Raw genomic sequence first — 27,994 nt, 5'->3', positions numbered from 1 at the left:
CGGAGCGGCTCCCGCAGCCCCGCTGGTCGCTCCCGCATCGCCGAGTCCGGCACCGCTCCGGGCACCGCTCCCGCCGCCGCCCCCGTGCTAGTCCCGCGCCGCCGCCGCTGCCATGCCGTTCCTGGGGCAGGACTGGCGCTCCCCCGGGCAGAGCTGGGTGAAGACGGCCGACGGCTGGACGCGCTTCCTCGACGAGAAGAGCGGCGGCTTCGTGGGCGACCTCAGCAGGTACCGCCGGCGGCGGCTCCTCCCGGCCCCGCTCCCCGTCGTTGCCGCCAGGGGGCGCCGCGCGGTGCCGGGGGGGGGCTGAGGGCGGGTGGGCGGCGAGCGGGGCCCGGGCCGATCTCGGGGGTCTCCCCGGGGCGGTGTCGTCGGAGTGGGGGTCGGTGTGTGGGCAGTCCCAGGCCTTCCAGCGGAGGGGATCGACCACCCCCTCAGGCCTGCAGTGAGCCCCGAACGGCTCTCCCGCGGCCCCCGGGCGCGGAGAGCGGCTGTCCCTGCCCTGTGGTTGCGGGATGGGGCGAAAAAGCGAGGAAAAGGGAAAACATTCGCTGCCCCGCGGCCTGAGGGCTGCGCCTCCGGGGAGCATCTCCTGGGCGCTACGGAGGTGTCTGCCCACCCCCCTCCCAAAACAATCTTCCCCGCGCATCCTGACTCCCCGGCTGGGGAAGGATGATGTGTCTGAAGCCATAAATCTTCCCCAGGCCGTGAGTAATGTACCTTCCGTGCGGCTTGACTAATCTGGCTGCAAAACATCAACAACCCCCCCAGATGGTGCGGGCAGGAAGCCTTTGCAGCGCGTGGGTGTCGTGGGCTCTGGCCAGATCGCTCCTGTCAAAACCCAAACTTTTCTCACAGAACTGTATCTACTCCTCTGCTGCGTGTCAGGAATGCTCATGACAAAGGGGCTTGGAACGAGCAGGGATTTGCTGTGAACCGCTGCTGAGGTGTTATTGTGCAAGAAGGCTTATGCAGCAGGTATCTCCTGCTCTCTTTCATGGAAGCTGCAAGTAAAAATCAAGCATAGGCTTGTAAATAGGTAGAATAGGTTTGTAACGTGTAAATAGGTAGAAAAATGTCTGGCTGCTGGTAGTGTGATTGGGAACACTGAGTTTGGCATGTATTTATACATCCCTTTTCCCATTTAAAAGTGAGGAGGTGACATATTGGCCTCGGGCTGAGGTCCTTGCAGTGCCAGGTTCTGGTGCCCAACTGTTCACCCTGTCAAGATGCCCTGGACAAGTGTGTGGAAACCTGGCAGTACATAAACAGGGGAATAATCTGCCTCTGGTGCTGGAGTTTGTCCACTGCTGCTGTTATGGTGGTTTCGTATTACAGAGTCATTCAGTAGGAAGTCAACAGACAAGGATGTGCTGTTGACATGTGAGATTTAAAGCAGATCCCCCTTGTACTTTTGGGCTCAGGTTCTGCCACTGCATGGGGCATGTTAACCTGACCCCCTGTTGATTTTGTGCAACCATGATAAAACATGAGCTCGAATACCTTAAAACAGCTTCTTCCTTACTACCATATTCTGTTCTCAGGTTCTGGTCCCCCCAGCAGAAGGCAGCACAGATGGGGGACATGAGCAGCTGAGATGTTCTGCTCTCAGGTTTAGGTGGTTCTGAGCTGGTTACATCTGGTAGAATTGTCTGGTTCCCCAAACTGTTGTTTCTGTGAGTACTGTCCACCTGCAATGCTGCTGCTGTTCCCCTTCTGCAGTGTTGTAGTGGAGCCCGCAGGAGTGGTGCCTTTTCCACAGCTGTGCTGCCTGGTGAGGGGGATGTGGAGGAGGAAGGGGGAACCAAGGCTCATAGTTTTCTGAGGATGTGGGAGGCTTCCTCCACCTCTGGAGCCATGTGCAGGTGCCAAACCAGAACACGCATATAGCACACCAGAGGGGATCTGGGTCCCTCATGGGGATCAAACTCTGACTTGGTCACTTAAGTTTTGCATATGCTGGTGGTGTGCCCAGTGAGTGAACAGAGGAAACAAGGAGGTCCCACAGGTTTCATTCCTTTGCAGGAGCCTGTGCTGAATAGCTATGAGAGGTGTGTTTGGTATGGTGCTTGGGTTATTTTTTTTGGAGGCTCAACAGTGTAAACACTTGGTCTATAGAGGAAGCCTCCTGGCTGTGTAAGGGTCCTCATGGCTGTTGCAGGGGAAGCTTGCCCAGCACTGCAAGCAGCAGCATGCTTTGGCACCTGTCAGAGCTCCAGGGCTGCTTGAGCCACAGCAGCTGAGAGGTGCAGTGATGTGCCTGGGACCCTTCTTTGAGATTAGGCCTCCAGACAGCCATACTTCATCCCTTGTGAGCTGTGCACAGTGTGGGCAACTCTGTTTTGTTCTCCTGGATGCATCACCTGTCTTCTGCCTGGTACCTGTGAGGCATTCCTGCAGCTCTGGGTAGCAGGTTGTGTGCTGCTATGTGCAGCAGGGGCTGCTGCTGAGAGCCCCTGGTGGTTGCTGCCTTCCCCTGCCACCCCCAGGAATCTCTGCAGCAGCACTGTGGCTGCCCAGGGGCTTCTCGGTTTCGCCTTGTGGCTTGGATCTGCTGATTTGCAGGTCTGCAGAATGTGGAGATGTTGATGCACAGCTTCTTTATAGATAGTCTTTCATTGCCCTTGAAGGAAATAAGGGGTTATAGTTCCCTTCACTAATAATATAGTTACATCAGAGCTCCAGCAAACGCAGATGATGGGCAGTCTTGGACAAGAGATCCTAGCTGTTAACTTGTATAGTCACTACTATGTGGGGTTTGGAAAACCATCAGCTAAGTCTGAACCTCAGCTGAGCTTTTCCTGTAAGCTTGAAATAATATTTTGTAGGGACTCTTTTGTTAATAAATATTTTGGGTGCATATATATGTCCTCAGGCATTTCTAAATATGTCCTTCTGTAGCTGTCTGACTGGCTCAGAGGAATCTGCTACCTACAGTAGGCGGACATGGTGTTACTTAAGGATAGAAACATGTTTAAGGGAGGAAAAGAATACTGCCGAACAGTGTCCCAGCACTAACTGTGCGATCTGTGTTGCCTGCTCCTGTCTGTTATGGATATCTTGGCTAGCCCAGAAATGAGGCACCAGAGGTTCATTTAAAAATACCATTACTGGATGCAAAAAAACTGTGTGCAGACTTCCAACGGGCAGCCTGCAAGGAGGCAGCTTTGGAGCTCACAGTGAAAACCTGTGTATTTTCTCTCCTTGTAGGAAACATAGTGTTCAGCAGACTGCAGAAATAAACAGAATCCTTGCTTTGTGTCATTCACAGCTTTTGTAAAAAGGATGATCACAACAAAGAGAATCTCTTCAACAGTCTAAACTATGATGTTGCTGCCAAGAAGAGAAAAAAAGACCTGCTGAATAACAAAGCCAAGACACAATGTAAGATGTATTTTTGTGCCTTCTTTCTCTAAACAAAAGTTGCTGCAGAAGAATGGAAAATGGTTCATATCTATGGCTTTTGCACAATGCATGAAGAGTCTTCTAGAGTCTTGAAGGGCTTTGCGCCCACGTTTGACCTAAGCAGAGAACTTGGATACAGTTTAATGTGAAGATTTATGCCCCCGTTAGTAATCCCTGTTCTGAGGAGCTGTGCTTGTTGTGTTCAAATTTTTGTCATTTGTGTTTGTCAGAAGGAGGGTAATTTTTTCCTATGGTACATTCAAATGAACCAGTTCCAGGTTTTTTTTCCCCCTGTAGACTTTGTTGTGCACAACAGACTAAATTTATTCTTCCTTCCATATGCATTTTGAGCACTAATCTACATTACTGGAGGCTGCAGTCCTGAATGTAAGCTTTGATCCTATCTCTGTGTGCGGAGTGCATGAAAAATGAAATAAGATTTCAGCTCACTCGAAACAATAGAAGGCTTGAAATCTTTCTGTAGGCACAGCGAGCAGCCGGGGTCTCAGTTGGTGCACTGTGGGAGGACCTGGGGGAGCCTGCAGGGACAGCAAGGTCTGTGTTGGGCTGATTGCAAGATAGGTACTGGAGTTACATGTGAAGGCTACAAATGTAAACAGACACAGAGGAAATGAGTTACAATTCCCACACTACTATTAGCTCATTGTGCATCCCCCAGGATTTTGGAAACTGATGCCAAAAGTTGGCCCCTTAGTGTATTCGGTTCTCTGAACAAACAAATGTTACCATGACAGTTTTTGGCTAGATTCTTCTGTGACTTGCCATTAAAAAGGGCTCGATGCAGGGTCAAGTGTGCCTGTAACTGAGACTGGGTCTGTCCTTGGGTTCGCAGTACCAGGCACTAGCCTCAGTTCATCGGTTCACAGGTTGCTTCAGGAGGACAATATTTTCTTTATGGAAAGGAGTCTAGCAGGGAGAGGAGAACTTTTTTTTACACTAGCTGTTGAATTGCCAGTGTGTGGAGGAAGTAGGGTCAAAAGCCCGTGTGAGAATGGAGTGGGAGAATGATTGAGCAGCGTAACTGCTTATAGTACAGGCTCTTCTGCAAACCGGGTTAGCAGCATGTGGCGGGTACAGGGAAGTTATTTTGGGGAGTGGATGGGACAACTCCCATTCGGAGGGAAGGGAGGGGCAATTAGAAATAGGAAAATTTTGGTCCCAAATAGATTTTTCTTTTTTAGCAAGTTAGCTGCAAGCACAAGCATGTTCCTCTGAGCCTGACCTCACTGCTAAAAGCTCTCTCATACATGCCTGGTGTCTCATGACATTTTTGCTCAACTTCAAATTTGACATACAATCCCAAGCCTGTAACCAAGGTAATGAATAGTTAATAAAATCAATAACAACAAAACCTGGCTGTCAGCCACACTTACTGTCTGGGACCAAAGAAGAGGAGGTGCCATGGTATATCTGTGGCTGGCAGATTAAACATTTACAGTCCTGAGCTGTGTCAATGAAACAGAAGCTCTTTCCAAGGCTCAGGGCCACAGTCTCAAATGAAGCTATATGGAAACAAAGCAGCTCAGCAAGTTGCTAGATTTGGTTTCAAGTGTGGTGGTGTAAACAAAATAACTTCATTTGTATTAAAAGACAGTGAATGTTATGAGCAGAACAGAGATCCAGCCCTGATGTGGAAGATTAACTGAGCAAAATGTCTTTGTCCAAACAGATTTCCACCAGGAGAAGTGGATCTATGTTCACAAGGGAAGTACAAAAGAGGTGAGTACCTTCATAGGTTCTTTGTTCTCTTTTCTACTGGTTTTTACAAGCAGTGGAAGATCCTGTGCTGATATAAATCAGCAGAAGCTCTTAAGAGATAAGTGGAAGATCTGGCTTGTGGTTGGAATTTCAGTAATGATTTTAAGCCCCTATCAGGGGATCCAGGGCTTGCTGTACAAGGCTTTGTACATGTGTTTAAAATATGACTTGTTTGCTTCCCTCAGTTAAAAAACCCAGCCATTTGCAGGCCAAGCCATAATACTGTTCTTGGCATTCAGCCAGTACAGTCCTAACATGGAAAATCATTGGAATTCATCACAATGGCTCACTTGCACTCATGGAGAGAAGCGGCTGTAGGAGACTGCTCTGAACTCACACTATATATCGAACCCTAGGAATGTGTGGCTCATTCTCACTCATAAATTCATGGGTCATGAGCAGAGCTTGGGTCACTCTTGGGAAACTACCATAGTCTCCATTGGGCCTTGCCCACTCTTGACATCAATAAGTGTGGCTCAGTGGGAGACAGGCCTGCCTCCTCTGGCTGTCAGCTGCTCCCATGTTTGTACAGCTCAATTTGAGTTGCCCTGGGTCGTGTCTACCTGATTCTGTCTCGACTCAAGTCTGCCAAAACATGACCCAGGCTTTTTTCCTTCTCAGCGCCATGGTTACTGCACCTTGGGAGAAGCCTTCAACCGGCTTGACTTCTCCAGTGCTATCCTGGACTCCAGGCGATTCAACTATGTTGTGAGGGTGAGTGAAAGGCCAGGTTTTTTTTTGCTGTGAGGGTGGTGGAGGCTCTGAACTGAGCATCAGTTGGATAATGGGAAGCACTGGCAAAGAAGAGATGTCTGAACATGCAAGTGCATGTGTTGGGCTTTGCTGCATGAAATAATTCATGGAAGTTGAGTGGATAGGTGCCTAAAACCTTGTATTTGATCTCTTAAAATGAAGGGGGGGAAGTAGTGATAACATAGATGAACTGTCTAGCATTCCTACTACTTTTCATTTGTGTAATTCATTTTTAAAACCCAGAAAGCTTGGCTTCTAATTCCTGATTTTTCAGTTCAGCTTCTAAGTATGATTCTGTAGCCCCAAAAGGGCTGTCTGCAGAGGCTGTAGAGTACTGGAGACCTCTTTGCACAGGAAGCTTCAGTCTGAGGGCTGTGGGGTTTTGTTTCTGTTATGGTAACGCAAGAGAGACTCAAGGGAGCTGAGCATTTTGGAAATGAGGGAATGGGCTGAACCTCTTGGAGGCACTGATCTAAATTTCTTTGTTAAGGATCATGGTTGCTCTTAATCCTGTGTGACTGTCAGTGGTTTTAGTGGGTGAAGCTTTTGGTTAGTCCTGACACCATTAGTTGGTAGGAAGGAGTCATCAGCCTCAGATTCCCCATGCTTGGCTTTGCATAACAGGCCAGGGCTTCTGTTTTGGCCTAGGGTGGCCAAGGAGGAGGTCATGGTTGGAGGAGCTACTGTCCTGAGGGCTGTGGGTGCTTGTATGTTTATCTGCATGTGATCTGCAAATTGATCTTGAGTTTCAGAATGCTTAGCAAGATTTGGAATTCAATAAGCTTTAAAAAAATCTGTTATTAACTTGAGGCTGTTTATAAACAGCTCCTTTTCACATCTCATGAGCAGCTGATCACTAGTGAGGCAACAGCTGTTCAGGTTTTAGGTTCTGGAGCAGGCAGCATTGGTATTGCTTTCCCTTTGAGTCAAATGTCATGCAAAGTGTCTAAGGAAGAAGTGATCTGAGCAGGTTCACCTTGGTTTGTTCACCTGTTGTCTAGGTGACAAGTCACCTGTGAAAACTTCTGTCACCCTGGGAAAGGGTACAGGCATTGGGGGTGATGACCCACCTGCTGTGCAGGAAGGGCAATCATTAGATGTTCCACTGCAGGGGTGGTGGCAGGGAGTGGGGATGCTGAGGGGGGTAAAGCATGATCCAAGTCTGTGTGAACTCAGGCTGCCATAGCTCTGCTGATCTTGGGACAACTTGTTTTCCTGCACCTTGTGCAGAGGTAATCAACAGTGCTGAGGTACTTGGTGTTTCCTCATACTGGATATGTATATATATATATAATACACACGCACACAGAGTTGTGCCATCTTCAGGGGTATTATTGTGGAAGAAACAATTTATGCCAAGGCCATAACCCTTTAGTCAAATATGAAGAAGGAACATAAAGTAAAACTTGCTTTTGGTGCTGCAGGTATCTCTTTTGCAGACTTTGTCTTATAGCAGTGAAGAACTCCAAAGACTCTGCTAAGCCTGGCCTCAGGTCATGCTGTGCCACATGACCTCTTCTGCTGCTCAACCCAATGTGATGGGTGTCTCCTATGGGACTGCAATGGCTGAGCAGAAGTCCCATTATTTTTTGGAAGGAAAAACTCAGATTTCAGTGAAGTCGGTGTGGTTTGGGGGGGGAGCTCGGGCTGACCTTCCCCCTTGATCTCATGAGGATTTCATACACAGCAGATCTGGGATGCTTTTATCCAAAATAAGTGTTCTGTTATGGAAATTGACGTGTCCTTGTTTTTACAAATCACCTTTCTTCTGAGCTTTTAAGAGCAGCTTTCCCCCCAGTAGCTTTACAGATACAGCACTACTGAGAACTACGAAACTTTCTAATTGAGGCTGACTTGTGGTTTGGCAGTTTAAAGAACATATTAAACCTGGTACAATGGATCAAATATAAAACTGACTTCTTAAAATGAAAGGCTTGTATCAGCCAAGTCTCCGGTGGATAGTAGCTCATAAAATGCCTTATATGCCAGATTTACTCATGAAAAGCTCTGCCTAGATGTGGATCATGTTTATGATCCTCTGCAAGTCACAGGCCTCCTAGATCACACAGATGAGCAATCTGTCACATGGAAAATGCCTTGAACATTGGCAGGCAAAACATTTTTCCCTTCCCTCCCTCTCCTTGTTCTCTCTAGTTCCACCCATTGCTCGGGGTATCTGATTAATGTCACACTACTTAATTCATCAAGCAAATGCTTTTCAAGGAGGAAAGTTCAGAGTTGGAGGCTCAGAAAGAATATAAGGATGTCTGTAGGCAAAGAAAGGAGAGAAACAGCTGCAGGCTTCATGTTCTGCTGGCTACACCCAAGCTTGTCCTATAGAGAAATAAGCTGCATCGCTTGCTGATAGCAAAATGGGCTTTCAGGCTTAACATCAACTTGCCTTTCTCAAACCATTCTTTTCGGAATTTCTCTGAACTTAAGTGCTACAGTGTCGTCAGTGCTGACTTCCTTGTCACAGAAGTGTCTGCTTCAGATACAATCAAACTGAGTGCTTGGAGTTTCTGATAGTGCACTCATAAAATGGGCACCTCCTTCGAGTGAGGTGGAGTTGTGAGCTGCAAGAAGCTTGGCAGGTATGTTTCATGGGCAAATACCATCAGCTGGAGCCAGTGAGTTCACTTAATTGAAGTGAAAGAAATTTTCCTCCAACATTAATCTTGTCTTAATTGTCTGCTGATATAGTGCTGGAAGTGCCAAGAATTGGTGCCATAACTTGGTCCTTGCTGATCTTTCAAACTTGTGCATCTGCCTACATGTTACAGGACAATCAGCGTTCCCTTTGCAGGGCTAGTAAGGAAGTGTGTGGTTGACCCAGAGGACCCAAACTGTTGTTGGTCTTTGAAGCAGCCCTGGTTTCTCTGGTCTTACAGATTTAATGAAAAGACTGGAAGCATTCTGTAAGCATAATTAATGGGAGCAGAGACAAATTGCCTGCAGCCCAGAAGTTGTTGGTTCTCCTTCAGGAACACTCTGTTCAGATGGCAGGTTTTGCAGGCTGTTTCCTTCAGAAAGATTTCTCATATGGTGGTTGTACAGTCTCAAGGGACAGTGCTGCTTCTGATCATAAAACTCAGGTCAGGTTAAGCTGCATGGGCACAGCTCTTCTGGAATAACATGATCTAGGTTGTCCGCAGCCTTCTAAAGTAGTCTCTTAAATTTGTTTCTGAAGTTTTAATAGCAGTTGGCTCCAGGTGTCCTGGATTTATGCTGCTCTGAAAGAATATCAGCTGGATGCTATCTCATGGACATCTGTCAGCACCTGCGCTGTAAATCGTTATAACTCGCCTTGCTCTTGCTCTACCTCTCAGCTGATGGTCAATGTGACATTTCAGCCACAGAAAGTGAAGGGCTGGGAGAGTAAGGTGGGGCTGGAGAAGGAATTTTTCATTGTGATACTTTTCTCTGAGCAGTCCAGATGTGAGGAGCCACATCCCCAATCACTGGGATCTTATGGATCCCCACAGGGTGCAGTCCAGCTTCCCTATAGCTGGTTTGGGGTATTCAAAAGGGGATTTACACTTCAGTAGTTTGAGACTTGTGATTTTAATCACTACAGAGCGTTTCCCTTTTTGAGTCAAGGTTGCATCCTGCTCAGTGCAGCAGGACTGCTGAGAATTTTTTGGCTATAAACCTCCAACAGTGGTTATTTGGGGTGTGGATTGCCTGCACACCCCTGTGTTAAACCAAGACAGTGGCCAAAGTGCCATCTGACTGTAGCAGATCTAAGCAATGCTGCACACAGTAGTCATGGGTGCACGGCATTGTGTTTTCATGGCCCTGAAATGGGGGCCCTTGTTCCCTGCCACATGGAACTGTTCTGTTTGCTGTTTTCTTCCTTGTGCTTATGGGAGAAGGACAACCTGCTCTGCTCCTGAAGCTGAGAGGCTCATTGTACTGACTGCTCCAGACCAACTGCTGGTGGGGTTTGAGCAGGAGCCTCATCACACTCATGGGGAAGTGAGCGAGTTATTGCCCTGCTGTGGAAGATGCTGCCTCCTGCCAGCTCTTTGGGGGCTCTGGGATAGCCCACTGCGTCTCTTACCTTTTCTCTGTAGTTCTGGCACACCTCTGATAGCAAACAAAATGGGGGCAAGGGTGTAGGAAGATTTTTTTTTCTTCTTCTTTTTAAGGAAACTACCAGGTCATCTTTTTTTCAACTTCTGAGGAGTTAAAAGAATGAATTGGGATCTAATGCCCTGTTTTCCAGAGGTGTTGCGGACTTCCCAGCTCCAGTTAAAATCAATTGGAATGCAATTACTTTGTGTTTTTGAGAAGACCTTTTTTTTTAAAATTGCTCTTAACCTTTCCCTGTGCACTCTCTCCTACCATCTGTCCTTCTCAGTTGAGCGTGGGCTGGACTTAATGCAACTGCATCATAACACATGCTTGCAGCTCTCCAGCATTTTTACCCTACTCAGCATTAATCTGAATTCATCAGTCTGCTTTTAGTCTGTATTATGCAAGTGGCAGCACTGATTTACTTTTTATAATGCTGTAGACCCCAATTTGGCAGTCCATTAACTGAGACCATACTCCGGGCCTGTGCCAACACTAAAAGACCCCCAATGCACTGGAGCATGTGTTGCACAGATGGACTGTATTGCTTACCTGTTTTTTGTATGTGAGTACAGAAGAATAAAGAATGTCTTTTGCTGTGGAGGGCTAGCTAGTCGCTTCAGCCAGCAGTCCCTGGGGAGTGGAGTAGTCCTGGAAGTATTCACAACATAGTTTTCATATGGAATTTCATCCTGTGTTTATTGCTGCAGGAGAAGGGAGGTGACACATGATATCTGAGCTGGTTCACTGAACATAAATTGAACCTTGATAAACACAGACAAGGCAAATTTGAATCTGTTCCTTTGGCTAAATTAATTTTGTACCAATTTAGTACTCTTCAAGGAACTGAGATTTTTATCCTCATTCTTGAGAGGAATGGCCCTGGCATCTAACCTTATGGTATTACATTACATGATGCTTATCATTGCATGCATTTTGGTGTTTTTAGTAATGGGCACAATATTGCTAACACTCAGCCTGGAGAAAGCTGTCTCTGTGCCAGTTCCAGAACAGTGCAATCTGGAGACAGCAGTTGTTTGTGCACAGAAGAGCTGATCTGGGTGCATATGTGGCTAATGTACAGATGGAGTCTGGCAAATTGATCACTATAATCAAAGGTCTGGAGGCTAAACAGTTTAGTGTAAGCAGAGTATTACAGACTATTATGGGACACTGGTGGTTTTTTTCCTACTTATTCATCCAGTATTTCAAAGAACGAAGACGTTTTATAAACTTTTCAAACATCTTCCAAGCTGCCTTGTTTTTAAGAGTATTTAGTTATTGTAGTCTGATTTAGCTGATATAGCAAGAAGATCCACTGATGCCTGGGCACCAAATATTACCCAACTCTCCCGCATCTCTTGTTTCCTCCAAATAAGCCAAGAAAACAAGCAGCCTGCCCTTCACAGGAGTTAGCACAGGTCTTTTTTCATCTTGGGATTTTTTTTGATCATGTGAGGTGCAAGATATTAATAGAATGTAAACTGAAAACCATCTGATTATGGTGTTGGCCTGGATATTAAACAGAAGAAGAGATCGGTCACTCTAGGCGACTTCACTGCTCCTAAGTGGCAGTCACATGCCAGTGCCCCAGATGAGCAGAGCAGGCGAGTGGCTGCAGTGATGCCTCTCCCTGAGCTCCCCGCTTCATGGCAAGCTGCCGGTGACTTTTTGGATATGTTCCTGTCATTCTTACAGCAGGGCAAACAGTTCAGCTCATGACTTATCAAGTCTTGTCAAAAGCCATCTTAGTTACTTGACACAAGTAGTTGCACCTTCTCTGGACTCTGTGGTGCCAGCAGTGGGATACTGGAGCTGCGGATGATAAAGGATTAATAAGCCAGTCATGCGGTAATGTGTTGATTGATTTGTAGCATAAAAGGTTTTTCCTTTCCTTTCTAAATTAAAACAGAAGGCTATGTACATCCAAAACAAATGGACTGACACGTGGACAGTCTGTGCATTTATATAATGCTGGGGGAAGGGAGGAGGGCTTCTAAGATCCCAAGCCACATGTTCTGCAGAGCATGATCCATAGGAGACTTCCACAGCTGTTCTTGAGGCAGAGAGATGGGGAGGCGAGGGCATCCTTTCCCATGAGAATGCTTCCTTTAGCAACTGCAACCCAAATTCAGTATTCACCTTGTACGTGAGTCAGGAGGTCAGTGATGGGAAGCAAATCCTAATCAAAAGTAAAAGCAAGATTTCCATTAGGGGGAGGTTAACAAGTAAACAGGACACACAGGGAAAGGTGGTTTAGTGTTGCAGCTGTAATAGCTGAATAGGGGAGGAAATGTTGGGGGAATAGGGGCTTGTTGCAGGGAGAGTTTGTTTTTCCTACAGTACTTAACCTTTCTGTTGTGGTGACAGCATTCTGACAAAACCCATGCAACCCTGGAGTTGACGTAAATTGTGGAGTCTGATTCTCATTAATGCTCCATCAATAATATCCCCATCCAAACAGGCATTTGCTCATGTTCCCTTATGACACTGCTTGTTTATGCCCTAGTGAAAGATGGTGATGTTGGCTGTTTGTTGTTCCCTTGGTGTGAATAGCAGCTGTCAGTCTGACCACTGCTCTGTGGTTTCTCTGCATCTCTGAACCATGAAATCAAGTTTCCCCACCCCCCCAAAGATAATTAAAATGCCTCTTCTTTTCCCCCACCTCTTTTGATGTGAGTTTAATTATTTGACCTCTGCTTTCCTCCCGCTTTGTGTTACTTTGCTCTGTGGTTGTGTCTTTATGTTCAAGCAGCAAACAAGTCTCTGGACTGTTTTGCTATGTCATGTGACCAAGAGTCAAGATTAGAAAGGTATCTCTGTGCTCTAAGGCTTGCAACTTCTATTTTTATCCACAGCTGTTGGAGCTGATAGCAAAGTCTCAGCTGACGTCACTGAGTGGCATTGCCCAGAAAAACTACATGAACATTTTGGAAAAAGTGGTGCAGAAAGGTAAGAAACGGAAACAGTGAGGGGGAGTCTGATTTAATCTGATGTACTTTGTGTGAACCACATCCTTGAGAATAGTCAGGCAATGCAAGATGGGTGAAGAGGGGCACCACTGCTTATTTCTGTAGTGCAGTTCTGCTTTCTTTTCCCTCAATGAAGGACTTGAGGGGAGTGGAAAGAAATGTCTGTAGGTATCTGAGAGGCGATTCTTCCTTCTCCAGCTTTCCTCGCTACCACCTCTTCTGCATCCTACTGAGTCCTGTTTCTGTCTGTAGAAGAGCTGGCTGCTCCTGCCCCCGGCTGGGCATATCTGCAGTGTCTGCTGCCGCCTTGTTACCAGCTTGCTGTCTCTAGTGCTCCCACTGCTCTGGAGGAAAGGACAGCTTGAGGTGTATCCTCACCTGTTTGGGGGAATGAATTGTGGCTGAGATGTGGCACTTCCCTCATGGAATTTTAGCTCTGGCTGAGGTCTGGGAGTTGAGCACACCCTGTTAGTACACATAATGAGAGAGGAGGTTCTGAGCTGTCTCCTGGCACATCAGCTGGGGTAGATGGGGAAGAGGTGCACATAGATAACCTCTCGCACAATGTTGGAGGGAAAGACTGGCTGGTTGCCAGTGGCTGGAAATGGGAAGTGCTGCAGAAATGGCAGATCTCATCTGCTTATCCTGGGAGGATCTCTTTCCATCTGCTGTCTAACCTGCTATGCCTGGCTAATGTTTAACTGCTTTCCTCTAAAAAGAAAAGCACAGGCTGGTTCTCTTGGCCTGTGAGGTTAAAGCAAATAACTTGGCTTGCCTGAGAAACATGTAGATTCAGGGAAAGATTTTCACAGTTCCCATTTTTAACCTTTCCTGTTCTTCCAAAGTCCTTGAAGATCAGCAGAACATCAGGCTAATACGGGAATTGCTGCAGACCCTCTACACATCCCTCTGCACGTTAGTTCAACGGGTTGGCAAGTCTGTCCTGGTTGGAAACATAAACATGTGGGTACACAGGATGGAGAGCATTCTCCACTGGCAGCAGCAACTGAACAACATTCAGATCACCAGGGTAAGCACAAATCCTGAAAGCTAAAACTATTGTGGCTCCTTCATGAAACCTTCTCATGTAGCAGTTCTTGTTTGGGTGACTGCTTCCCACTGTACTCCCAGTGCAAGCACAGAGTGAAAGGACCTCGAGTTGCCAAAATAACTGAATGCATTCCTAGCATTACTTGAGTCCCTTAATTCAAACTCAATGTACATAACCCGGGATCATGCTCGAGGTTACTGGTCACAGACTGTGGCTTGACTCTGTACTGGCCGTGAAGTGCTGTGTGAACAGAGCTGGGCAGGAAACCATCTCCCCGTCTTCAGAAACAGGGCCTCAGTATGAAGAGTCAACTCAGTCTTTTTCAAATTGAGAAATTGACTTCAAAACTTGTTTATCAGATAGTTGAGATTTTTAGATTTGTTTAATCTGTAAATTAAATGCAAATTTCTAAATAGCTGCATAACTTCATGCTTCCTGGCTGAAAATATCAATTATTCTTCCAGTAGTCTGGAGCTACCTGTTCCAGCTGGATGAGTCCTGCTTTCACAACATGTGTTTTTTTTCAACAGCATCTGTGGGGATGGGAAGGATGTGTTAGATAAAATTCCTAACCTGGCTTTGCATGGGAATCAAATTTGAACGTGCTCCATATCACAGAAGGTTTGATCTTGGGATAGACCATCTGGTCCAACCCCCTTGCTCAAGCAGGGACACCAACAACATGTTGCCCAAGACTACATCTAGACTTTTTTTTTTTCCCACCTCAAATGGATGCTTGGTGAGCACTGAAATGCTAAAGCTTTTCCTCAGTGCTGATACCTGTGTTGGTGTTCCCTTTTGTAGGACTCTTCTGCAGTGAACTGAACTGTGAAATTCCCATTTAGGGAGACCAAGGCATAGCCCAAGGGAATATAAAAATCGCCTCTTTCCCTGGTGGCTCAACCAGAAAGGCATTCGCAAAGGAATAAGCAAAGGGCCTGCTTTCATAATTTTACACGATTGTGTTCTTTGGGAACACCAGGAAACAATCTTCAGTCCTTCAGTTAGAGTAATGCAGGGAACAAGGTGTAGAAGGTGAACTCTGAGACATCCTAGGGAGTTTGAGGAGCTGCAAAAGTAGCAGTGCATTATCTGATGGTGATCTCTGCCCCACCTCTCCCGTCCCTCTCTTGAGAAGGGCTGCAGCTCCCTTTGCCTTGCAGGGGAACCACTGGCCTGTGGTGGGGTGGTGGCTCCTGGGGCTGTGAGCTGGGGAGCCATACAGTGCCTGGGCACTGCCAGGGGCAGTTCCACCCAGGTATGGTAAGGACCTACCTCCTGCTGCTCAGCTCAGTAGTACAACATGGGGTTTTCCCTCTTGGGATTCAAAACACAGACAAGCATGCCAAAGAACTATACCTATCCAGACAAAAGTGTGTTGAAATATTGCTTGTGAAAGAAACGGCCTTTTATGCATACTTACTTATATATAAGTTTACAGACACTCTTCAAAAATAAAACAGATGTAGAGCTTGCAGAAAAAAAATTCACGCGTCTGAAGATAACTTCAGGTCAAGCTAGAACAAAACCAGCTGAGTTCAGAGAAAGGAAGAACAAGCTCAGCTCTGTGCAGCCAGTTACTTACAGTGCACTGAGTGCTTGTGGTGTTTCTGGATGGGGGGAATGTCTTGCAACACCCAAGACCTAAACCATTTTAAAAAATAAAAACTTGCAAAATATTGTGTGTGCTAGAGCTGCTTTTAAAAAAAAAAAGACAAACCTCTGTCCAGAAAGTGACAGCATACCTATCTGTTCTGATCTAATCTGTGTTCTTTCTCCAAAAAAAAAATGTTTGAAAAGTTCTGCAATGGAATAGTGAGAGAAAAGAAGTAGCAGATAAGGTTTTGGCCCTGACTCAGAAAACCTGTAAGGATTTGTTTGAATCATGCAGGTTTCCCCAGAAAAAAGGCAGAAGCATGAGCTTTGGGGTTTTTCTGACTCAAGAGTTCCTGAGGTTATTCTTGCGTGTTGTGCCCTAGCAAAGCTTATATGTGGAGAGAGTGCAGGAGAATGCAAAATACAGGCTGGCAAGGAAGATTAATGGGAGGTGGACATCCAAGGATCCAGCGCATTCTTCCCACCCCAAAAAATGACCCAGGCTGTCATGGGAGGAAGTGTCCTCTGGAGATGGTGAAGACAGTTCAGTCCTTCTGGAAGGGTTGTTTCAGATCTGCCTTGCTGGTGGAGATGGCCAGAATTGATGTCTTGGTTGAAAAGCTGTGGTCCTTGCAGGCACTGGGCAGTGCTGCATGGTCCAGACAGGAGGGAGCTGCTGGTGTGCAGGCATACTTGTTGTTCCTGTGGAGTCTCACATGCAGTGGGATGGCTGGAGACAGAACTGTATGATTAAAAGCAGCCTCATGCAGTGTTCCCCTGATGATGGCAGTCTGTGTGCTGCTTGTTTGAAACAGTTAATAGCTCTGCCAAAGGCGAAGTGGGTGCTGTGACTCTGCAACTTAAAATAGCAGCATTTCTGTGCAGGGTAGATGATGAACTTGGCACATCTATCTAACATTGTTTCTTCGTTGGGGCCCAATCCTAGAAGCTGCTGTTTGCCTTAATAAGGCTGGAGCTGGTTTTGAAGCAGCTGGAGCCTGTGTTATGGTCCTTGCTGATGCCTTACTCCTCTGTATGCCTTGGATTTCCGTTGACTGCAGGACCTGCAGATCCATTGTGGTCAATTTTTCCTGGAACTGTGCCCCATGTGGGCTTGTAAAACAATCCTGGATCCTGTGTAGACCAAGCAAAGGTGGATGGGAGTGGCTTTTGTCTCTTTAGGCTAGGATGTGCTTTGGTGTGGCTGAACAGCATGGAAAACCAGGGCTGCAGCTGATGGGGAAGGGGGCAGGTCCTTCAAGTGTTCCCAGAGGAAAAGTTAGCCTTGCCAGCAGTGACCTGGGAAGCCACGCAGGGAAAAATCCTGCTGTGGGTACTCACCAGCCACTGCTGTGGTTACAGCAGGATCCTGTGATGACACAAGCTAAAACACGTCAGAAAAGCATGAGATTCCCAGCAATGTGTGTAACTGGAGCTGGACTTGAGAAGTAATTCCCATCTCCCTCATAGTGGAGAGATCTGGATGGTCAGTAGCTGATACCATGATGTTCTGCTGTAGTGAAAGCTGATGGTGATGCTTCTGGGAGCAGAATTTCACGAGTACGGAGGTGGGGTGGACAAAAAGGAGAGAAGGAGACTTGGACTGCAACTCTGCTTCTAACTATTGTAATACAGATATGTGTCCTATTCCTTGAAGATCTCAAACTGTTCTGGGGCGGAAGGTCAAATGTTTTTGTATAAAATGCCTTCTTTATTCAGAAAAAGGAACTGCTGCTTTGTTCTTTGTGTGAAGAACAGTGCTTAAAAAGCAGTAACTCTACTGCAAGCTAGGATTTCTTGGTTTTTCAGCTTCCTGGGAGCTCAATTTTGTCTGTCTCTTCCAGCCTGCCTTTAAAGGAACCACTTTCACTGACCTGCCGTTGTGTTTACAACTGAATATCATGCAGCGACTGAGTGATGGGAGGGACCTGGTTAGCCTTGGTCAGGTGGCTCCTGACCTGCAAGTCCTCAGTGAAGACCGGCTGCTATGGAAGAAACTCTGCCAGTACCACTTCACGGACAGACAGGTACAAGGAGGGATGCATCAGGTTCTTGTTGTACCCCACTAGCAACCAAACACACAGGGGAAGGACACTCTTACTTGACTATCTCTTGGATCTAAGGACTGTGCTGATAATACAAGCTGGCATGGGAATGGCTGTGAAGATGATTTGTGTAGAGGATTTTACATGCCACAACAATGATTCCTGAAATAGGAGCTTGAGGAATTAATCATACAGGAACTTCAACGCTAATCCAGGTGGCAACAACTGCAAGTCATGCAGTGGCCCCTCGCCCCACGTGTGCAGGGAAAACGTGCAGGCAAGCTCCAGCAATCACCCTGATGTCCCAGGGACTGACACCTCACAGAGGGTGGGTGAGGTCCATGAGCTCTTTTGCCCTTTAGAGCAAGAAATCCCCTCTGAGCTGTTTTGTGAGCGACAGAATGGTATGTGGAAAACAGCCCTGCTGCTACCCACGTTGTAGCTGTGTTAACATTTCTGGCCCTTTGCAGGCTGGTAATCCTGTGGGTTTGTCTAAACTTAAAAACAAACAAAAATTCCTCTCTGTTTATGAGTGAACGTCTGGGGTGTTTATGGGAGATCTCTGCACTTCAGGGGCCATGTGCCAGATTTCTTTACTGACTTGGCTTTATTTACTCATTCTAGATCTGACTTTGACTTTGGGGAAGTTATTCCTATTAAAAAGCAAATTCAAATCCAGCCTCTGCAACTAAAGAACCCTAAAAGAAAGATATGTGTCTCCCAAGCTAATGTAATAAATCACTGACTCTTAGAGTCAATGAAGAAGCAAAATACTTCAACTTCTAAAACTGTTAAATGCAGCTGTATTTGCTGTCCTGCCAGCCAGAAACAGTGGCCAAAGTAGTATGAAATAGCTCCCAGGGTTTCAGGCTTCCTACAGTAAAGTTCGTGAAATGGGAACAGACCCTCATAATGGTATGTTCCCATCAGGAAGGTGCTTATAGCTGGATATTCAAAGTAAGAGCTTTCTTGGTGTTGCAAGGGACTGGCGAGGATGACATGTGAGGGAAAGGGGAATGTCATGAGCTGGAAAGAACAAATCATTATTTTTTTGACCTGCTACAATTATGATTATCTTTGCTTTAAGATTCGCAAACGACTGATCTTGTCTGACAAAGGACAGCTGGATTGGAAAAAGATGTACTTCAAGCTTATAAGGTGTTACCCACGGAAGGAGCAGTATGGTGACACACTGCAGCTGTGCAGGCACTGCCACATCCTCTCATGGAAGGTATGAGGTGCTGGTGGGACAGACTCAACTGGGACAGGAGCCATGTGCTCTGATTGCAGCTGATTTAGGGTCGTGCAGTTCCTTTGCCTGCATAGCCTAGTGAATTCTCACATCTTAGTCCTCCCTCAGCTATTAAGACCCCTTCTCCTTTGTGCCTCACAGGGATCCCATCTCTATCTTGAACAAGAGTAATGCCCATTGGGGCTGGAGGGGAGGGAGATGGGCATGCTGTGGGGCTGCCTGCAAGAAATCATTTTGCCACTGCCAGCAGCTTTCTCCACCCATTACATGGAGGTGGAGGTCTTGGCAACAGCATCAGCTGGAGTGAAAGCTGATGGCTATAAAATGGCCCAGGACAAAAATCTGCTGGTCACTCTGGTGATATCCAAGGCATGTCTCTGGAGTTAAACTGCTGTAGCTGATGGCAAGCTTTAGCCTCTCTTTCCTCAGAAGAGAGGAAAAGAATGAATTGGATCTTTGCTGATTTCTTTTTTTCCCACGACTTGCCAGTAGCCCCTAAAATACGAAGCCCAGTTCTGAGTTGTCTATTATTCTGGGCTCTGCTCTGTTTGCACATAGGATGTCTGGCAGAGGGGCAGTGCTAAGCTGGCTGATCCTTTGGCACCCTTTCTGCAGTCTCTCTAAATGGAATTGTTTTCTCCTTTCCCAGGGTACTGATCACCCCTGCACAGCCAACAACCCAGAGACCTGCTCCACCTCTCTTTCACCCCAGGAGTTTATCAACTTGTTCAGGTTCTGAACTTGGGTCACTGCAGCTTATGTGATTCTTACAGGACACTTTATGCCACTGAGCTTGGACACTCCATTTGTAAATAGTGTAAATATTCGTGTTTGTTGGAAGCTCCTGAGTCAAGGAACAAGAAGATCTTGGAGGTGAAAGGTGAAATTGCTCACTGACATGCAGCTCTTAAAGAATACAGACTTCCATAGGACTGGTGTATAAATACAGTATGTTGTACAGAGTCCCTTTTTTATCATCAGAGTACAATATACAGGGCAAAAAACTTCATTTTTTGTCTTTTAGAAGTTAAAAATGAATTTGCCCCACAACCATTTGAGAACTCTTTTGGTTTGTTTCTAATAGAGAGAAAGCAATATGAGGCTAGGACTGTTGAACTGTTCCTCCATCTGGTTTTATTTAGCATACATATTTATAAATATGACGTTTTAAAAATATTTATGAAAAATATCCCTGTGACAAGTTTAATAATACTTTTATGCTTTTAAAAGGACACATTCTGAAATACTTAGGATAGAACTCTAGCCTACTTGCAAGACAGAATCGCAACATACCACTTTCTACCTCTAACAGATTGAGTACCTTTCAAACAAAAATCCAGTGTACAATGTGAACTTTTGTATTTTGTACAATGATTTAAAGGGAAATGTTTGTGATAGTAAGCATCTTTTCTTGTATTAGTACTTACCTCTTTACATTAGTTTTCTCGCTCTACTCAGTGCTTGAATGCCTAGATGATAGGCACCATATAAATACCTAAGACTTTACTCCATCCTCTTTAAATTTGTTGGCTTTATGAAAGACTAAGCAAAAGGGAAAGGAGAAGCCACAAGGATGACTATTATCTATAAGGGAGGAAGTTCTATTATAGGGGAAACAAAGGACTGGATTTACTCTCACAAGGTAAATTTGTATCAGCTCCACTGGGTTAATTGCACTGGTTTAAATCCCAAGTAAGGTTAGAATCTGTTTTTTTCAAGCCTGTGTTTTCCAGCATAAACACTGCTCTGTATTCCCACTGCTCTCAAGTGAATTCAGTCATCTTGGAGCTGGTAAAATATAGGGAGAACTGGGCCATTGAATCTTGTGAAATGATGCGGTTTTTAGTCACTGGAAGACTGGCAGCAACATGTTTATTTTCAGACTATTGGAGTTTAGGGAGTGATTATTTAGTAGTCAGGACTGGGGTCAGCAAGGGATTTCCAACAGGGCACTTGACACATCTTTGGTTACTTCTCCATGCTAGTGGCAAAGACCCAAAGACCCTAATCCCTTCTGCTTCTGGTGCTGACCTGCTTTATAGGATCTTCTAACCCTGAACTAGAGCTAAATTTTCAGTCCTACGGAGTAAGTGGCCACTTTGCTGTGGCTGTGATCTGGCTCACTGTCTCCTCTGCATACGATGCTTCACTTTTCCCTACAGTGTAGCTTGAAGAATCCAGCTCATACAGAGCAATTTGAAAACCTGCAGTGGAAAGTTTTGCTGTTTGCCAGTAGATTTCCTGTGTAGCACTTTCTCTGTGCATGATGTAAGCAGGATACCTCGAAAGGGTAAATATTTAGTGGGTTGTGTGTGACTATGTACAAAGAATTGTGAGGAAGAGGAGTACTCAGGACAATTCAGGAAGAACTACTTGAGTTAATTATTGTTAAATATTCTGTTCCTTTTTTTACATTTTTATAACTGACTTTCAACACTTTTCTGCAGCTGTTTGTATTTAAAAATTATAGTATTTGCATTTTTGCAAACTAAATCACTTCGCATACTCTTGGAAGAGAGACAGAAAGGGAAAAAAAGCTGCCTCTAGATGGAGCAGTGGGGAACAGGGGAGGAAAACAAGGAAAATGCTGACAAGAACTTCCCTTCTCCTGCCACCTAACAGCAAATCCAAGTTCTTGCTCTTCCAGAGAGCTCTGTGAGCCTGTGCCACCCTTAGCCATGGCCCAGAGCTCAGCAGTCTCCAGAGATAAGGAGAAAACATGTGCAGGATAGGGAGCTTTATCTTGGTGTTGGTGCCCCCCCCCATCAGTTTGACTGCTGGTAGAAAGCATAAGCCTGCTGATCATACTCATGCCAACTGAAAGTGATTTAAAAGCTGTTACCTTGGAAAAATAAACTTGTGCTTGTCTGGGGGGATGTTTGTGAGTGAAGGAGGCCAGTTTCTGGTTTCATTACCGTATTGATGGCGGGTAGACAAGGCTGAAATCTGGCTTGCTGAGAGAGGGCACTAAGAACAGAAACTTGCAAGTGAAGTGAGTGAAGCATTGCCACTGAATTGAATTCGAAGGGTCCTGTAGCTCCTTTTTCCAGCAGTGAGAGGACCTGTCCCTCTTGGCGTCTTCTGTTTCCAACTCTGACTTGGGGTTGGTTTGTTTCATAGTTTTGTGTCTGCCACCCATTGTGAGCCAACCTGTTGTGATGGGTAGGCAGGAGTATTTTGGTATGAAATGCTGGGGGGTTATGCCCAGTCTGCACCTGTGCTTAGCAGATGACATCCACTGTGAGATGATGACACTGAGTGAATGTTAAGTTCAGGTTTGAATCTGGCCTAGTGCATTCCCTGTACAGCAAGACAGAAAATCTCAGCATTGAGCTGCGACTGGGGAATGTCTCACATGTAGCCATTGCCTCTATCAACTCTTCACTTGCCTTGAGCAAAGAGTTTATTCTGTCTTCTGCCCAGAGAGTGTGGGTTGTGCTGCCTCATGTGCAACTGAGGCTCCTACTTATAAAACTTACTTCAATTAGTGTGTTTTTTAGTTTATAACACTGGAAGGGTCAGAGTGCTGAAGATGATTTGTTAATACATAGACACTTGTGTGTTGCTTGTGTGAGGTCTTAAGATATTGCTGTCAGTGTCCAAACCAGGAGAACACCAAGCAACTATTGTACTGGAGAACAAAACAGGCTAAACAAAAAGAAACAGAATAAGCCTTATTCAGTTACTGCCTCAGTCATTACCCTCCTGCTGCAGTAACTGTCAAAGAAGACCTTGGTCTCTTTGGAGACTCATTGTTTCTCAAGTGGCTGGTACAGGGAGATGTTGTGGTGAATTCAATCCTCTTGGTTTGTATTTAAAACAAAATACCGTTGCATCCAAATACCTTACTCTAACTATTTATAAACAAAGCAATCAGTATTTTAGCAGTGCAAAGGCATCTGCTTGGCTGAGGATGGCAGAGTAACAAAACTGACAGTGATAACAGGGGCTTCCAGGCAGGATGGTTTTAAGGCTGCTCTCATGCAAACAGGACCTCTTTATTTTAAGACAATTGTGGCAAGGCTGTTGTTGAAGGCAAAACAGACTTTTGCTTGTATTTTGGAAATAATAGAATGTTCTTTACAAATGACATTTCACCTTCCAGTTAGTTGATGCATTCCCATCAGACATGCATCAGTACTTATACTAGGAGAGTTTTTCCTCTCTTTGGGGTTTTCTCTTGCCAGCATATCCAGAGAAATCTCATTGTCTTCAGAGGATGTGTTAACTAGTACAACAGCATAGAACATGGTGCTGTGAAGAGAAAAAAATAGATCCATGCAAGGGAGGAGGCTTAGGAAGAGAGAGATCCCAGGGATCTGTTTCAGCTTTCTAGAGGAGGCAGGTGTTTGGAATTTGTTTTGGTGTGATGGCTATTTCAAGAGGCACAATTTCAGCTGTACATACCTTAAGCCATTTATACTAACTATGGTCTGCTAAAGTTTGATCATAAAGCGTGCGTACCTCCTATGTTTTTTGGGTTCTTTTTTTTTTTTTAACTGTGGGAGTTTCTAGATCCTTTTATTATGTAAAGTGATTAGGAAAATAGGTATTGCTCTGAAGACATTGCTTTGTATGTAAACATTTAATTGCACCCTGCCACTTTCTGTATATGGGAATATATTTTTATTATTTTTCTTTGCCCCTGGGTTTTAAACTGTTTGTATTCCCATTTCTGTTTGACTTCAATTACTCTTGTGAATCTGTCACCTTCTAGAACATATGCAGGTACTAAACCAGCTTTTCCTGCCCAGAAAATTCCTTGGCCTTCAGTAGCTCAAATTTCATTTAGAGCAGGAACATTTCAAATTCTGTTGTATAGCAAACAAATCAGGTGTGCTGTTTCACACTGATCTCCTGGTCGGTACAGCAAACCAGCATTGTCCTCCTTTGTTTTTACAAACCTGTTGCACAGCTTCCCCGTAGATCAGCACCTTGCCAAAAAGACATAGCTTTAAATTAAAATGCCCCTCTTTCTAGCTGGCCTGTTTGCACAGGCTCTGTGGAGCTGATGGCTGATCAGGTTGGTATAGACTCCCTTGTACAAAGTTTGGGACTCTGGTGTTCTGCTTGTACTTGTTTTCTCAGCTCACTGGTTATAATGATGCTGGTTAAAGGCTCTGAAGCCATGGTCAGCTATAAACACAGCTGTCAGCATGTGGCTGCTGGGCTCTGTGAGTGTCTTTACCAGCACCTAATTTCTATTCTGTGTCTTTCTCCAGTGATTTCACTGGTGACAAATCGGCTTTGCAAGATCTGGCCCTAGGGAGAACAAATCCATCTTGTCCTTGACACACGCAGTCTCTATTACATAAATACCCTGAACACCAGAGAAGTTCCCCCTCTATTGACCAAGTGTTGCTGCTTCTCCTCCTGGGAGGGCAACTGAGGGTAGAACTTGCATTTGTTTAGCCATCATGTGCTGCACAGAATGCTAACAGGTCTGCTACCAAGAGAGCATTTTAATTTGAAATAGTAAATACGCTCATCTTTAGGAACTAATCTACAGTAATTATAAATATGTACTTATATATGGAAGAGAGCGTGTGTTCTGTTTTTTTTTTCCTTAAAGTTGTAACTAGAGATGATATGAAGTGAAAGGCATCCCTTATATAAGACTTCTGTTTAATATTATTGTGTGGTTAAATCCTTCCATTATAAATTTGCACACTTTTTTCCTCTTCCCTTGCATGTTCAACTCTGATTTTTACAGCTGTTCTGTGCAGACAGTAATGTATTTTTGTAAAACATTTTTGACACTGAATTGCAATAAATGTTCAAACAATGTGAACCACAGAATTTGTTGTCTCATTGCTTCCAAGTTGGTGACCTTATCAGCCTTGAGCTTTTGGTGACTGTAAGCAAAGACTCTTCTGCAGGAACATCCAGAACTTGGCTTGTTGTCGCAGCAGAACATCCCGGATAGAGCTGTTGCTTCATCATACCTCAAAGGGAAATGAGCCTTCGTGTCTTAACAAAAACTATGCTCACATGGAGCTTGTCCTCGTGAGTCTGTACTCGCCCAAAGCACAGGAGTGATTGCTGGTCCAGAAGAGGTTGCCAGTGCTCACACCGATCTGAGACCTTCAGCTCCAACTTCTGGCTTACAACATGTTTTTTTCTGGACATGTTATCCAAGTAACTTTGATTTTTATTTTCCTTTAATCTTTTTTTTTTCCAGGTACAATTGCATCTCATTAGTGTCAGGACTGCAAACAGAAGGAATGTGAATAGGAGCCCACTGAAGCGACTGCTAGTAAATTGTGGAAAAGCAGTTGAAAAGGCAAATGATGCATGTCTCTATTTGAAACAGGAGAAGTTATGATGGTAAAACAGGATTACTTGCCTTGTGAAAGCTATGCCAGCTATGAAAATAAGTACAAAATGCAGATGTTTTGTTTTCAATCTCATTTGCACTGTCAAGTAAGGTATGCTTGAGTGGTTCCCTAAGTCTTTCTGTAGTTATGCTGTGACTAAGGTCTACAGTTAGAGGGGTGCCCTCCCCAAACAAAAGTCTCCGGAAACATGGGATGGCACAGTTGATGAGATCACCAGAGCCTTTTAAACAAGGGGATGAGAAAGCTGTTGTTGAGATACACTTCTCACTCAAACTTTCTTGAAAATATTGAATTCTACTTATTTTAATAGACTAAATGTACGAAGACTAAATCCTTTATGGGGAATATGGGATCTTAGGAATATGTTGGGTCGCTGAGGTCTGGTTATAATTCTTCCCATTTTCATGTTAGTGCTGCTAACACCTCCACCCTTTTAAGAGTACTCAGGGGTAGATGGAGAGGCAGCCTGAAGCACGGACGAGGTCCTGCCCTGATCAATGGTAACAAGTCACCCTGTATAATTCCTTGGAGTGCCCTCACTTTCTGGCTTAGAGCCTAACAAAGAAGTACAGTTTGGGCAAAAAGCATTTTGAAAACTACACAATGAATATTAAAATTATGACTTTGCTTTGCCCCACCTTTCCCTAATCCTCATTTCTGCTTCTCTGCTTTACAAGGTGGGTGGAGTGAACCCCAGTGAACCACGTAGGGTGTTGATTTATTTTTGACAAAACCAGAGCTGCTTCTGTTATCCAAATTGCAGACATTGGAGAGAGCTGTTTTCTAAAAGGCTCTATAAATAACTCATGTGGGTTCAAAGGCCTTCCCCAAGCTGGAAGGACACCAGTTCATCCCTCACCATTCTTGATGCGTAGTATACTGCACTTTCTAGTTGAAAACAAACTAATGTCTTTTTAATATGTTTTCCTTGGATAGCTTCAGTCCTGGTCAGAACAGACCTTGAATGCAGAAGGCAGCACCCACGGGTTTGTGACCAAGGTGGCAGGTCCATCCCAGCCCCCCCCAGAGGTGCTGCTGCTTCCATGCAACAGCTGGAAGTGGGTAGCGGGACAGGAAAGACACCCACTCCCAGCTTCAGAGGATAAATAAACAAACCACCCCACAGGGTTTGCGTTCATAGACAGAGAAACACAGTCAGCACAGGAAATGTGAGTTTTTCCTTGTTACAGCACACCAGGAATTTGGACTTACGTTAACAGGGCTTTTGAGCATTGGGTTAAGCTAATTCTTACCAGCGTTTAGTTTTGTTCTTGAAGTGCATAAAAAAATTATGTTTCTGTGGGTAATCTCTGATGTGAATGGTGCATGTGATAAACTGTCAGTCGAGGAGGTGCCTCACTCCCTGTCTGTGCCCTGCACCAGGCCCGGGTGGGCTGCAGTTTTGTTTTCTGCTTGCTTTGCCTCCACAGGCAAAACTCACACTTTTGTGAGCCGTTTAGCTCATGTTCCAAACCAGAAATCTCTTTCTCTCCTTCCTCCCACTTGCTGTGGCAGCCCAGCTGGTGAGAAGTGTCAGAGGAGGATACACACCCACAGGGGGCAATTGCCTGGCTTAACCTGGGGCCAGCTTTCAGCCCAACCATGACCCAGCCTAAGCTGATGGGAGCCCCTTTGGGTCTGGTCATGACTGTACAAGCATTTAAATGCTGTGCTAGGCTGGGACCCAACATGCTGTGGCCTTGCCTTCCCAGCATGAGACGCCTCTTGGTATCACAGCCATGGCTTTTTCCTTTGGGCTTGGGGGCACATTTTGTCCATGGGTCTCCCACCAGAATCTGACCATGGTTTTCAACATGGGTTCTCTTTTAAATGACTTTCTCCTGATCTTTTTATAGCTCTCTCACTGAAGTGGAATTTATTCTTTCTTTTTTTAATATAGCGGGAGGTGTAAATCCAGATAAATATAACTCCTGAGGGGGGATCAACCTGTCCGTGCCGTGGCTCAGCAGCGCCTGTGTTGCTGCTGGTGTATATAAAGTAACCAGCAGCCTTTTCCAACTTCTGAAATTGAAGTAATTTTTATTTTCTTACTTATAGAAAATTAAATGGCTCTCATTTAAAAGAGCTGGCTCCTGGTGGTAGGTAGAAACCTACAATCTTACTCTTACAACACACTTTTATATTTAAAGCCTCTATTTTTAACCCAATGGTGGGATTCAGGGTTAATGCTCGTTAGATCTGTGTCTAGACAGTTGTGAAAAACAGGAAATGAATTACATTATAGTACGAAAGGAGAATTTAACCTTTTCTCTCCTCGCTAACACATGTGACTGGGGAAAATATGTTACAGCAGAGTATTTTGGAAAGTTTAAGGAAGTAGAAAAATGAGAAGGACGGGAAAAAAAAGCTGAGTTTCCACAAGGCCTCATGGGAATTATTTCACAGAAAATAATGCGCCAGACTCTGCCCTCAGCTACACCCGAGCAGTAATTTGTTTCCTCTGGTCCCTGTGGAAAAATTGCATTTTATTATTCCCTGCTTATGCTGAGCATTCAGAAGGAGGAAAAGCCAAGTGAGCCAGTTTCACACACATGCACGAGCACGTGAGGCAGCTGCCAGAGAGCAGCCACCACACACCACCCGTCCTGGGCACAGGGAGCCAGGCTGAGAGCTTTATAACACCCCTGGCCATAACAGCACCTTGCACCCCTTCTCCTCAGGCTGCCTAAGGTGTCAAGGCTTTTTAAAAATATTTACAAAGTCAT

At 45.2% G+C, this 27,994-nt stretch overlaps 1 protein-coding gene across 1 annotated transcript; it reads left to right on the top strand.

Annotated features, from left to right (window-relative positions):
• The first annotated feature begins 81 nt into the window (after window positions 1-81).
• Window positions 82-24,726, top strand: FBXO32 (F-box protein 32). The gene is made up of 9 exons (XM_027684346.1): window positions 82-228; window positions 3,272-3,384; window positions 5,096-5,145; window positions 5,806-5,898; window positions 12,873-12,966; window positions 13,832-14,016; window positions 17,478-17,660; window positions 18,766-18,909; window positions 19,580-24,726. Exons 1-9 carry the CDS (start codon window positions 113-115, stop codon window positions 19,667-19,669), a joined length of 1,068 nt encoding a protein of 355 aa, XP_027540147.1. The 5' UTR covers window positions 82-112; the 3' UTR covers window positions 19,670-24,726.
• The last annotated feature ends 3,268 nt before the right edge of the window (window positions 24,727-27,994 follow it).

The sequence above is a fragment of the Neopelma chrysocephalum genome, unplaced genomic scaffold, assembly GCF_003984885.1.
Source record: "Neopelma chrysocephalum unplaced genomic scaffold, ASM398488v2 Primary Assembly neopelma1_66, whole genome shotgun sequence".
NCBI classification, from domain to species: Eukaryota; Metazoa; Chordata; class Aves; order Passeriformes; family Pipridae; genus Neopelma; species Neopelma chrysocephalum.
Note: the sequence above shows the minus strand (reverse complement) of the source record. Positions and strands in the feature narration are given on the sequence as shown.

Excerpts from the sequence above, each read along its gene's own strand:
- FBXO32 (XM_027684346.1), top strand. The coding sequence starts at position 113 with ATGCCGTTCCTGGGGCAGGACTGGCGCTCCCCCGGGCAGAGCTGGGTG. Across the intron at positions 3,385-5,095 it reads TAACAAAGCCAAGACACAAT|ATTTCCACCAGGAGAAGTGG; the intron begins GTAAGATGTATT and ends TTGTCCAAACAG. Across the intron at positions 18,910-19,579 it reads GCCACATCCTCTCATGGAAG|GGTACTGATCACCCCTGCAC; the intron begins GTATGAGGTGCT and ends CTCCTTTCCCAG.